Source organism: Neoarius graeffei, chromosome 13 (assembly GCF_027579695.1).
Source record: "Neoarius graeffei isolate fNeoGra1 chromosome 13, fNeoGra1.pri, whole genome shotgun sequence".
Taxonomy (NCBI): Eukaryota; Metazoa; Chordata; class Actinopteri; order Siluriformes; family Ariidae; genus Neoarius; species Neoarius graeffei.
The window spans coordinates 43,462,949-43,476,727 of NC_083581.1; the positions used below are offsets into that span (position 1 = coordinate 43,462,949).

The following is a 13,779-nucleotide window of genomic DNA, read 5'->3' on the forward strand; positions in this document are numbered from 1 at the left end:
GGAACTTGAGTAGGAGAAGGAGTGAGACTGAGGAATGATGAGATGGAGAGGCAGAAAAAGATAGATGGATGAATAGCAGGATAGAGGGAGAACGAGGTGAGACACATGGATAGAGAGGTAGATGGACAGGTGCAGAGATTCATGAATCGACAGATGGATGGAGAGATGGAGAGACAGAGAAGGAGAAATGATCAAATGATGGCTGGAGCGATGGATGGTTGGAGAGACAGATGGACAAACACAAAGTTAGGTGGAGAGATGGAGAGAGAGAGATGGGAGATGGATGGAGAGAGGGAAGAACAGACAGACATACTGGCAAACAGACAATCAGTGGATGGAGAGACAGACAGATGGATGGATCGATGGATGGAGGGAGGGAGAGAGAGAGAGAGAGAGGAGAGACACAGACAGGCAGACGTTACCTGTGGGTTAATGGAGTCGGAGAAGCTCCAGAAGATGATCATCCGTGGATACAGCAGCAGTTTAGTGAAGTTGTCTATCCTCTTCTCAAATGACAGATCCTCTTTTACTGACACTGCTACGACACCTGTCTCTCACACACACACACACACACACACACACACACACACACACACACACACACACACACACAGACACAGTTTCTTTCTCGTGTTTGTGTAGTCTTTGTGTGTGTAGAATGATTTCCCATTGTGTTGTCAGTGTGTGTGAGAGTTTTCAGATCAGTGTGTGTGATACCCTTGATAGTAGGATGCCAGTTGATGCAGGTGATGACTTTCTCCTTGCTGTAGTGTAGCTCAGTGAATGTCTGGTACACCTGCAGTTGTGTTTCGGCTTTCCCTTCATACATACTGTCCTCTTCCGGCACGCAAATTTTATCCGCAAACACGTTCAGCATATTATTCTGCAGTATGGCAAATTCAAACCTACACACACACACACACACACACACACACGCACCCCAACTGCATAATGTGGATGGATGCCGAGTGTAAGCACTGAGCACTGTTGAGTATTTATAATTAAAAGTTCTCACCTGGCCATGTTTACACTGAGGCAGTTCCTCAGGCTCTCCAACTGCAAGATGTTCTGCTTTTCCTCCTCATTAAGTTCTGGAGGTTCATACTGGGTCCACATGTTCTTTGGGTATCTCCTGTGAAACACACGCCTCATTTTAATTTCCCCTGAATTTTTTTTTTTTAAATAAAGATACATGGAGCCTGTTGGCTGTTTCATGAAAACCTTTAAAACCATAATCATGTTTTATGTACAGCTTGTGATGTGACATTTTCTACACGCCTTAAAGCAGATGTTTTATGATCTATCTGTTTGAGCAGGTGTTCAAATGACCATGATGCATTAAGGAAGTACTTTTGATGTCTTCATATATTTTCTTCTGTTAAACATTACTGATGTTTTTGTCACACACTGACTTTGGAGGGAATTTCCCAAAGTTATGGACGAGTGCAGTGATTTTTTAAAGTGATAAAACAACCAAAGGTACTACAAGGTGTTTTAAAGAACGTAAATGGCATTGTTTGTTTTTAAACATATTACAGATACTATAAGATGTTTTAAAGGCTTTGAAGATACTATATTGAGTTTCGAAAGGTATTAAAGGTAATATAAGGTGTTTGTAAAAGTCTTTATAGTAGTACAAGGTGATTGTAAAAAGATTTCAAGTACTACCGTATAAGGTGTTTTTAAAGAAATTAATGGTACTATTAGTGTTCTAGACCGCGAGTTGGCCTAGTGGTTAGTGTGTCCTCCTTTTGATCAGGAGATCCCAAGTTCTACTCACGGTCAGGTCATACCAAAGACCATCATAAAAATGGTACCTACTACTGTCTGGCAAGGCATGCTGCAATACAGATGTGAGTAGGGAAGTCAAACTCTTACGGTTACCAGAGGACCAGCCCCCTACTGTAACCCTAGCTGTATAGGCGAGAGGCCGAGGGCTATCGAAATGGAGGTCAGTACCGCACCCATACGCCTCAAAGAGCTGGGTAGTACTGGGACAGGAGACTGCCTGGGAAGACCAGATTCTGGCATGAGAGGGACTTTGACTTGACTTGATTACTGTTCTAAAAACGTACTATAAAGATATTAACTATATTTAAAGTACTATAAGGATATTAAAGATATGCTTAGTTGTTTTAAATGCCTTTAAGGTTTTTAAATAACTTAAAGTGACTACAAGATGTTCCTAAATGTACTGTTATACATTTTTAAAGATATCTAAAGCTACTATAAGATGTTCTTACAGCATTAAAAGGTACTATAGGTGTTCTTAAAATGCTGTTAAAGCTGTTCTGATTGACATTAATGGTACTCTATCACATTGTAAAGGCATTTATGGTACTATAAAGTGCTTTTAAAAGGCACTAAAGGTACTAATGGTCAAATGTACCATATGGTCTGTGAGGATGCATCCTTGATGTTAGCGATGGCTTGAATCCCACAGTCCTGCTCCAGTTTTTTGATGCTGAAACTCTTGTCCTGGTAGGAAGTGAACTCAGTGTAGGCACCCTCCGTCATGGCACTGAGGTCAGAAAAGTGCACTGGAGCCCCAAACTCTCGTCTCAACCGTGATATCTTGTAGCAGAACTGAACAGAAGAGAGTGTGTGTGAATATAACTAATACATAGTACATTCGAAATGGGGAAATTGCTGTCTCAAAAGCATGTCTAACAAGACAGCGAGGCATCAAGGACCATTCGAAACTGATAAAACTCTCGTTTCCTGTCTTCAAAAGGCGTACTCTGACTAGAACTGATTGCCTTGTACAACTCCCGAGAGCGACTGTCCCCCCTCACCACCCTCCAGCTGGCCGACACTCACACTACGCTTTATATTCCGCTCCCGAGTGCACTTACGTCATCACAATGCAGCTTTACTCACCAACTACAATCCGTGTTCATCAATAAGGTGAGAACTAGACCCATTATTAATCTAAATATTTTCCAATAAATTGAAAAATGCATGTCATAGTGTTTGACTTCTGTGCAGTTAGTGATGACACTGTGCATGAGCCCTACTGAACCGTGCCAGAGCACACCTCTTCCAAGCGGTTCAAGTGAACTGCACCTGTGCAGTCCGGAGTGCCGAGTGCGAGTACATTCTAAAATGCCTTCAAACTGCCCCCACTTGAAGGCAACATCGATGCATCCTCAGTGTTGCCTATTACTCATAAATCTGTATGGCAGCTTCCTCAAGCAACAGAAAGAGATATAAAAAGATGATGGACCTTTACAGAAAAGTGATTTCATATACAAATAAGTCTTTGGGGTTTTTTTTCACTTAGTTTTCTGAAATGTTACAGAGAAAAAAACATTGTACGATCTTATACGACCGTAACCAACTAAAATGGATGTGATGTGTGAGGCATCTGTTAGCCAACAAGCTAACTCTTTGGTTTAGTTACACGGCATGCTGATGTCATGTTACTGTAAATGCTATCCTAAAAGGTTGTTTGAAACAAACATCCTTAGATGATGCCTTCAGTCCAAAGTCCTGCCCTATTAGACACCTGCTGATTATGGCATCGAGGCAACAAGGCAGCAACTGTTTCCACTGCAGCCATAATTGCATTAGTCCTGTAGTCAATGTGTATTTTGGATGCAGTGTGTGTGTGTGTGTGTGTGTGTGTGTGTGTGTGTGTGTGTGTGTGTGTGCACGCGCATCATGTCATACACTGCTTCTGGTATCTATAGTAGACTCCTCCTTGATCTCTTCCTCACTGCCCAATGAAACCCAGCACCGGGGCTCAGGAGTCTTCTTCAGCTCCTCCTCATCCTCCTCATCCTCCTCCTCCGTCACATCTGGGGGCTGAACACACACACACACACAGATGAGAATAATAATGTATTTTTCTCCACGCTTTCTTGTCCTTCTTAAAACATCATCTCCTCACCATCAGCAGGTTCTGCTGAACCTCCAGTGAGAGGACCAGGTAGAAGCACTGGTCGTAGGTGAAGTCCTGATCGTACACCAGCAGAATCTCATCTTCTGGATAATCCTATACACACACACACACACACACACACACACACACACACACACACACACACACACGAGATAACTTGTTTTGTGAAGGTTCCACAATATTAACTGCAACTATGTTCACTTTTATAGTGATTTTATATGTTCGCTATGTATAGTTCATGTTTTCAAGGTTTTGTCTCCTGCAACATATCAGCATTATAGGTACTATAAAGTATATAAACATATTAAAAGTGCTATATGGTGTTTTGTTTTTTTAAAAAAAAACCCTAAAGGTATTAAAAGATGTTTAAAGAAATGTTTCATCACAAACAAAAAAGTACCCAAATTTATCAAAACAGTTCATAGATTGGGGGAAGCCATGGCCTACTGATTAGAGAAGCAGTTTTGGGATTGATAGAAATATATATATGTTTGGCATGGGCAGCATGGTGGTGTAGTGGTTAGCACTGTCGCCTCACAGCAAGAAGGTCCTTGGTTCGAGCCCAATGGCAGACGAGGGCCTTTCTGTGTGGAGTTTGCATGTTCTCCCTGCGTGGGTTTCCTCCGGGTGCTCCAGTTTCCCCAACAGTCCAAAGACATGCAGGTTAGGTTATTTGGTGGCTCTGAATTGTCCGTAGGTGTGAATTTGAGTGTGAATGGTTGAGTGTCTCTATGTGTCAGCCCTGCGATGACTTGGTGACTTGTCCAGGGTGTACCCTGCCTCTCATCCATAATCCATAGGCTCCAGCTTGCCTGCGACCCTGCACAGGATAAGCGGTTACGGATAATGGGTGGATGGATATGTTTGGCATGCTTGCAACTAGTACAGGCGTTCCTGATTGCTACTTGTTTTGGTTAGTTAAATCCTTGAGATTTATCTTCGCTCGCACATTCTGCTCTCTGTTTAATGAAGGTTATGTTGACCAGTAATGTCTTTCTTCTTTCATAAGATTATGATTGTAATGGGTGATGTAATGGTACAGGATGTCTCTCTTCTTTCATACAGTAGTGTAGTCTAAACCAGTGATGTAATGCTTCATCATCTATTTACATTATACACAGATAACTTAGCTTCATCAATCACATCATCATCATCATCATCATCCAATCACACAGTTACAACACACTCTTGAATGTGAATATATATACTCATGTTTGTCCTACAATAAACGGAGAAACATCTCTGAGCAGCTGTGTCTGTTTGCGCCTGGATTGATCCGTGATGTAGAAGCTCTTAGGTGGCAGAGGTCTACATTCCTAGATCATACTTTGTCAATTCAACCTCTTTTGGTACAGACAGATCAAAACCTAACAGAGGCCAAAAGGTTGCCAGTTCGATTCCCTGGACCAGCAGGGAACAAACACAATCTGTGTTTGTGTGTTTAACTAGAAACACACAAACAATTACAATCTTTCTTGTTGTCTTTACTGAACACACCCTTTAAACATTCACAGTGCTGATGGAAATAGTAAATGAACCCTTGGATTTAACAACTGGTCGAACCTCCTTTGGCAGAAATAACCTCAAACAAATGCTTCAGGGAGCTGCAGATCAAACCACACAACGAGGAGTAATTCTGGACCATTCTTCCTGACAGAACTGCTTCAGCTCAGCTGTATTGGTCTGGGCTCTGACTGAGCCACTTCAAAAGGTGGATTTTCTTTTTTTAAGCCATTCTGTGATAGATTTAATTCAGTGTTTAAGGTCATTGTCCTGCTGCATCACCCAACTTCTGCTGATCTTGAGCAGGTGCACAGCCACCCTGATATTATCCTATAGGATACTTTGATAAACTTGGGAATTCATTTTCCCCCTCAATGATGGCAAGCTGTCCAGACCCCAAAACAGCAAGGCAGCTCCAAATCATGATGTTCCATCAGCTGTACTTTACCACTGGGATGATGTTTCATATTGGTATGCAGTGCCCTTTTTATGGCATACATAGTACTGTGTGTTCTTCTGGAATAATTCAACCTTCGTTTCATCAGTCCACAAAACATTTGCCCAGGAGCAGTTTGGACTGTCATGGTGCTCTTTGGCAAACTTCAGGAACTCAGCAATTTTTTATTTTATTTTTTTTAATAGTGCAGCGGCTTCCTGCCATGGACACCTTAACTGTTCAATATTTTGAGTATGGTACATTCATGAAGAGCAATATTAGCCAGTTCCAACAATTCCTTCAAGCCTTTAGCTGTTACTCTGTGGTTCTTCCTTACCTCATTGAGGGTTCTGCATTGAGCCTTTGGAGTAATCTTGGCTGGGCGTCCACTTCTAGCCACAGTACTAAATCATTTCCATTTATAGACATTTTGTCTAACTGTGGACTGATGAATATTACATTACAGGCATTTAGCAGACGCTGTTATCCAGAGCGACATACAACGTACCCACAGCAGCCTGGGGAGCAGTTGGTGCTCTAGGTTAGGTGCCTAGCTCAAGGGCACTTCAGCCATTCCTGCTGGTCCAGGGAATCAAACCGGCAACCTTTTGGTCCCAAAGCTGCTTCTCTAACCATTAGGCCAAACTAAACTCTTTGAGATTATTCTGTAACCCTTTCCAGATTTATGCAAATCAACAATCATTGATCCTTAGGTCTTCAGAGATCTCCTTTTTGCAAGGCATGGTTCATATCAGCAGATGCTTCTTGTGAACAGCAAACTCAAAATGTTTGTGTGGTTTTTTTTTTACAAGTCAAAGGAGCTCTAACCCACATCTCCAAAATTGTTTCACTGACTGGACTCCAAGTTTGCCTGACTCCTGACTCATTAGCCTAGGGGTCATTAGCCTACTGCTGTGTTCTTTTCAGAAGTGGACCAACCAGAGTGAATGGATAAGTTAATGATCTCACCAGTACGAGCTGTTTGATGGGGCTGAAGTCTGACACGGCCGCTCGTTTTCTCATGTCCTCGATGATGTCATCTTTCCTCAGCAGCTTGTAGGGGTTCTCACCTGTTACATCCTTGTCGGCTTGACAGCCGAACATCTCCTGTGTGGCCGAGGTTAGAAGCAAAGGACAGATGTAGTCTGGGTATTCTAAGGATGGAGCAAAAATACAAACTTGAGATTGATTAAAAGAACAATTATTGCAATCATCTGTTTTGAAAAACAGTTCTGGAACTATCCTCTCTTGAAAAAAAAAACCTAATAGAAATACAACCCCGATTCCAAAAAAGTTGGGACAAAGTACAAATTTTAAATAAAAATGGAATGCAATGATGTGGAAGTTTCAAAATTCCATATTTTATTCAGAATAGAACATAGATGACATATCAAATGTTTAAACTGAGAAAATGTATCATCTCATCTCATTATCTCTAGCTGCTTTATCCTGTTCTACAGGGTCGCAGGCAAGCTGGAGCCTATCCCAGCTGACTACGGGCGAAAGGCGGGGTACACCCTGGACAAGTCGCCAGGTCATCACAGGGTTGACACATAGACACAGACAACCATTCACACTCACATTCACACCTACGGTCAATTTAGAGTCACCAGTTAACCTAACCTGCATATCTTTGGACTGTGGGGGAAACCGGAGCACCCGGAGGAAACCCACGCGGACACGGGGAGAACATGCAAACTCCGCACAGAAAGGCCCTCGCCGGCCACGGGGCTCGAACCCGGACCTTCTTGCTGTGAGGCGACAGCGCTAACCACTACACCACCGTGCCGCCCGAAAATGTATCATTTAAAGAGAAAAATTAGGTGATTTTAAATTTCATGACAACAACACATCTCAAAAAAGTTGGGACAAGGCCATGTTTACCACTGTGAGACATCCCCTTTTCTCTTTACAACAGTCTGTAAACGTCTGGGGACTGAGGAGACAAGTTGCTCAAGTTTAGGGATAGGAATGTTAACCCATTCTTGTCTAATGTAGGATTCTAGTTGCTCAACTGTCTTAGGTCTTTTTTGTCGTATCTTCCATTTTATGATGCACCAAATGTTTTCTATGGGTGAAAGATCTGGACTGCAGGCTGGCCAGTTCAGTACCCGGACCCTTCTTCTACGCAGCCATGATGCTGTAATTGATGCAGTATGTGGTTTGGCATTGTCATGTTGGAAAATGCAATTCCCTGAAAGAGACGTTGTCTGGATGGGAGCATATGTTGCTCTAGAACCTGGATATACCTTTCAGCATTGATGGTGTCTTTCCAGATGTGTAAGCTGCCCATGCCACACACACTAATGCAACCCCATACCATCAGAGATGCAGGCTTCTGAACTGAGCGCTGATAACAACTCGGGTCGTCCTTCTCCTCTTTAGTCCGAATGACATGGTGTCCCTGATTTCCATAAAGAACTTCACATTTTGATTCGTCTGACCACAGAACAGTTTTCCACTTTGCCACAGTCCATTTTAAATGAGCCTTGGCCCAGAGAAGACGTCTGCGCTTCTGGATCATGTTTAGATACGGCTTCTTCTTTGAACTATAGGGTTTTAGCTGGCAACGGCGGATGGCACGGTGAATTGTGTTCACAGATAATGTTCTCTGGAAATATTCCTGAGCCCATTTTGTGATTTCCAATACAGAAGCATGCCTGTATGTGATACAGTGCCGTCTAAGGGCCCGAAGATCACGGGCACTCAGTATGGTTTTCCGGCCTTGACCCGTCCCTTACGCACAGAGATTCTTCCAGATTCTCTGAATCTTTTGATGATATTATGCACTGTAGATGATATGTTCAAACTCTTTGCAATTTTACACCGTCGAACTTTCTGATATTGCTCGACTATTTGTCGGTGCAGAATTAGGGGGATTGGTGATCCTCTTCCCATCTTTACTTCTGAGAGCCGCTGCCACTCCAAGATGCTCTTTTTATACCCAGTCATGTTAATGACCTATTGCCAATTGACCTAATGAGTTGCAATTTGGTCCTCCAGCTGTTCCTTTTTTGTACCTTTAACTTTTCCAGCCTCTTATTGCCCCTGTCCCAACTTTTTTGAGCTGTGTTGCTGCCATGAAATTTCAAATGAGCCAATATTTGGCATGAAATTTCAAAATGTCTCACTTTCAACATTTGATATGTTGTCTATGTTCTACTGTGAATACAATATCAGTTTTTGAGATTTGTAAATTACTGCATTCCGTTTTTATTTACAATTTGTACTTTGTCCCAACTTTTTTGGAATCGGGGTTGTAAAAATATATTGACTGATTCATTATTAAAAGCAGAAACAAAGCTATAAGACTAACTCAGTTCTTACAGGTTCATGATAGTAACAGAAAGTTGTGAGTTTAAAAACTCAGCATTTGAGAAATTTTCAATTTATGTGTCAATTCGGTCGTCTTTTAAAGATGAACACAAATATTTCCCATTAATTACCGAGACTATGGCAGCCTGCCATAGTCGAATTTGTCCTGCAACAGTTCCATAATGAACCAAAAATCTCTTTACACTTGTCATTATATCATGAACATAATGTGTTTTGCCCTGTTGCTCCGGCAAAGCCACCCTCCCCTCCCCCACCGTACGCTCGCATGCACCGGCCTGTCTTGTCACCTGGCTGCATCCAAAAGACTGAGATAAGTAACGTTAATATTACAACATCGTCTGCAATTAACCACTAGTCCAAACACAAATCTTATTTTTATCAATGTAAGACAGCAAACAGAAAGCATCAATGCAGAAGTTATCACTGATAATAAACGTTAATCTATTTTTAACATAGCTAGGGAACATTAACGCCAGTGTGTCCGACACTCTTCTACTCCCTTTAAAATAGTGTGCTGTTGAATTTGTGGAGTTTTAGCTTGTTTCTGAGTCTGAAAATTTCAAAGCCATCAAAGGTAGTGCTGGTTCAATGCAGGGGCGCAGATAGGATTTTTGAACTGGGGGGGACTGAGCTGTCAGCAAATGATTCCATTTTGTGTATATATATATATATGTGTGTGTGTATATATATATATATATATATATATATATATATATATATATATATATATATACACATACATACATACACATATACACACACACACACTACCGTTCAAAAGTTTGGGGTCACTTTGAAATGTCCTTATTTTTGAAAGAAAAGCACTGTTCTTTTCAATGAAGATCACTTTAAACTAATCAGAAATCCACTCTATACATTGCTAATGTGGTAAATGACTATTCTAGCTGCAAATGTCTGGTTTTTGGTGCAATATCTCCATAGGTGTATAGAGGCCCATTTCCAGCAACTCTCACTCCAGTGTTCTAATGGTACAATGTGTTTGCTCATTGCCTCAGAAGGCTAATGGATGATTAGAAAACCCTTGTACAATCATGTTAGCACAGCTGAAAACAGTTTAGCTCTTTAGAGAAGCTATAAAACTGACCTTCCTTTGAGCAGATTGAGTTTCTGGAGCATCACATTTGTGGGGTCGATTAAATGCTCAAAATGGCCAGAAAAATGTCTTGACTATATTTTCTATTCATTTTACAACTTATGGTGGTAAATAAAAGTGTGACTTTTCATGGAAAACACAAAATTGTCTGGGTGACCCCAAACTTTTGAACGGTAGTGTGTATACATGTTATTTCACCTCCCTCACTGCCATCACCAGGAACTACCTGCAGGCCAGGACAATGATAACATTTTAACATAGCCTATGGAAATCCAAAGTTTACACATTATCATCACGCACAGAAACTGCAAAACTAGTTTTAAAACCGCTAAGTTCCAACTGTTAAACATAGCGAGAGGCTGGGCTACGTGTGTGTGTAAAGTGTAAATCAGTGCATCCTGACTTTCTAACTATGCCTGTGTGTTGCGTGAGCGGCAGTCAGTCAACAACTCTTCGCAAAGTTTCCTTATGAAACAATATGCTCGCTGAAATTATGGCAGGGAACGCCAGATTAAACATTAAAACTGCCTTCTGAGCACTGTATCTACAGGCTACCACCGAAAGAAGGAGGCTACCAGAAAGGCATCTCTACTCCGTACGATTTTACTTTCACTACGACATTACTTTGAACAGACTATCAAAAAATTGCAAGGTGATTGTGGCAGCGGGGGCGTGGTCAAGCGCCGGTCTGTGACAGGAGGGCGGAGTTGGGGAAGGTAAGTGGCAGAATCTCTTCACCTGAGTGTGATTAATCTATGTTTTGTGTGTGTTCTCCCCAGTAAACCGGGCTATTTAAGGAGGGAGAGCGAGAGCAGAGGGGCTCTCTCCACAACCCGAGGACCGGAATGTGTGTGCGTGCGTGTGTGGCTGAGAGAGAAACGCTTCCACTGAAAAGTGAAAATAAAAGAGTTTTTTGCGAACTCAGTCTCTGTTCTGCCGTCCTCTGTGCTCCACCCACATCTAGCGAACCTTACAGTGATATGATAAAGTAAGGCACAGTTTACTTACAGTCGTTTTTTTTTTTTTTTTTTGGAAAAAAACGATGCAATCGTTTTCTGCCTTTTGGCACCCTTCATCATGCCGTGTTGGGGTCCTGAACTAGGAGGCGCTGTCCCCGATATGCCTGTCAAACTTGTTGTGGGTAACCATAGCAACCAAGCTCGAGCTCGCAACCTGTGCAGTCTGCGCAGTTGCAACTATGTCTGTACTGCTGTGCACCTCAATAAACCGAATGGTAATTAGTCTTTTGATTTTTCCGTGAGGTTTGCCTTATGCAAAGAAAGACAGCATAGACGTTTTTTCCTCCCTATAAGTGGGGGGGACCGAACGAGGTGAATTTTTAAATCTGGGTGGGACGAATCCCCCCCGTCCCCCCTCTATCTGCGCCCGTGGTTCAACGGTTAAGGCTCTGGATTACTGATCTGAAGGTCAGGCTTTCTAGCCCCAACACCACCAAGCAGCTATTGGATCCTTGAACAAGGCCCTTAACCTGCTCTGCTTCAGGGCTGCTGCATCATGGCTGACCCTGCGCTCATCAGGTTCCTGTTCTTGTTTAAGTATTAGCAGCTATAAACAGTCATTCCCTCACCAGGCTCTCTTCTTTCTCTCACTCAGAAATTAATAAGACAAACAAACAAAACACAACACAGCTTGTCATGACACAGGAGAAACTGCAAAGATGAATAAAGTCTGCTGTCCTGAAAATGTCGCAAAAGTTAAAGTTACGGTGTTAAGACTGACTCTTCCAAAGTGCTGACACTGGAGAATCCTTCCATAAATGTTACATTGAAAGGAAAACTTCACCACATAAACCATTACACGTTTTTATTTGGAGCATCAACCATACAAGTGGGCGGCATGGTGGTGTAGTGGATAGCGCTGTCGCCTCACAGCAAGAAGGTCCGGGTTCGAGCCCCGTGGCTGGCGAGGGCCTTTCTGTGTGGAGTTTGCATGTTCTCCTCATGTCCGCGTGGGTTTCCTCCGGGTGCTCTGGTTTCTCCCACAGTCCAAAGACATGCAGGTTAGGTTAACTGGTGACTCTAAATTGACCGTAGGTGTGAATGTGAGTGTGAATGGTTGTCTGTGTCTATGTATCAGCCCTGTGATGACCTGGCAGCTTGTCCAGGGTGTACCCCGCCTTTCGCCCGTAGTCAGCTGGGATAGGCTCCAGCTTGCCTGCGACCCTGTAGAACAGGATAAAGCGGCTAGAGATAATGAAATGAGATGAGATGAACCATACAAGTTCCTGTGAAGGAACTGTTACTATAGAAATGATAATGTATTAGAATGAGTGCGAAACTGAACACACACACACTCGGCTTAGCATAATGACAGTGTGCAGGCTACCGTAAGACCTCTTCAAAAGTCTGTATGCTACACTACAGATGAGAAGCCACAGGAGAGGAAAAAAAAAAAACCAGGATACAGACGCTTGCTTACAAATGACTTCCTGTAGGGGGTGTGGCCAGGTCCTCAGAGAACAAGAAAGGAAATTAATTCATTCATCAAGTTTAACGAAGAACTTCAAACTGTTCACACTTACTGTTCCGATTAACTGAGTTCCTGATACAGCCATACAGTTCTGTTACAAAATTATTGGCACTCCATGTAAGAATGCCACCATAAGGTCCATTCCTTGTCGTGGTGTGGTGGCTTGCGTGTCTCCGTGACCCCTAGAGCTATGCCAGCTGGAGCGTAAGCTCCTGGTAGGGCCTCCCATGCTGGATTGGTCGAAGGGTAGAGGCCAGACTAAATGTGGACCAACTCCCACAGAGTTCAACGGGTTTGCGTAGGGCCAACACCCTTGCCTAGAAAAAAACTCATGTTACAGAAGCATCAACGACAGTTCAAAATCAACAAGACCTGGGAGAGGAAGGGCCTCTACATAGGAGTATGACGCAGTACAGTGAAAGCCGGAAGGAAGCTGTAAGGCTGACCCCCTTTCTGACTCCTAGGAAAGCATCAAGGATTGCGACGTGGAACATCAGGACAATGTATGAAACGGGAAGAACAGTCCAGGTTGCACAGGAGATGAGGAAATACGTCTGTTGGGGTTGAGTGAGACGAGGTGGCTACAGTCAGGACAGCTGAGACTGTCATCAGGAGAAACACTGCTGTACGAGGGACAGGCGGAAGCTGATGCCCCCCACTCTGAGGGAGTGGCGTTGATGATGAGTCCGGAAGCCAGGAGGGCACTCATCAGTTGGGAACCAGTCGGCTCACGCATCATCACAGGAACTTTTGCCACCAAGAAGAAACAGATCAGAATGTATGTCATCCAGTGCTACGCTCCTACAAATGAAGCTGAAGAGGAGATAAAGGAAGACTTATTATCAGCTTCAAGCAGTGCTGGACAGAAGGGGAGCTAAAGACATCACAATCCTCATGGGTGACTTCAATGCCAAGATTGGAGCAGATAACACAGGATATGAGGACGTCATGGGTATTCATGGACTTGGACAGATGAATGAAAATGGCGAGCACTTT

The 13,779-nt window shown here is 42.9% G+C and overlaps 1 protein-coding gene across 1 annotated transcript in view; it reads right to left on the minus strand.

Annotated features, from left to right (window-relative positions):
- Positions 1–13,519, minus strand: part of dnai3 (dynein axonemal intermediate chain 3) — a 36,443-nt gene extending 22,924 nt beyond the window's left edge. Inside the window, exons 1-8 of the mRNA XM_060936659.1 lie at positions 13,336–13,519; positions 6,813–6,997; positions 3,893–3,997; positions 3,673–3,807; positions 2,390–2,586; positions 1,016–1,132; positions 718–905; positions 423–547 (exon numbers count right to left, since the gene is read on the minus strand). Of these exons, the coding sequence (XP_060792642.1) occupies positions 423–547; positions 718–905; positions 1,016–1,132; positions 2,390–2,586; positions 3,673–3,807; positions 3,893–3,997; positions 6,813–6,997; positions 13,336–13,519 (1,236 nt within the window). The remainder of the gene's footprint in view (positions 1–422; positions 548–717; positions 906–1,015; positions 1,133–2,389; positions 2,587–3,672; positions 3,808–3,892; positions 3,998–6,812; positions 6,998–13,335) is intronic.
- Between the last annotated feature and the right edge of the window lie 260 nt (positions 13,520–13,779).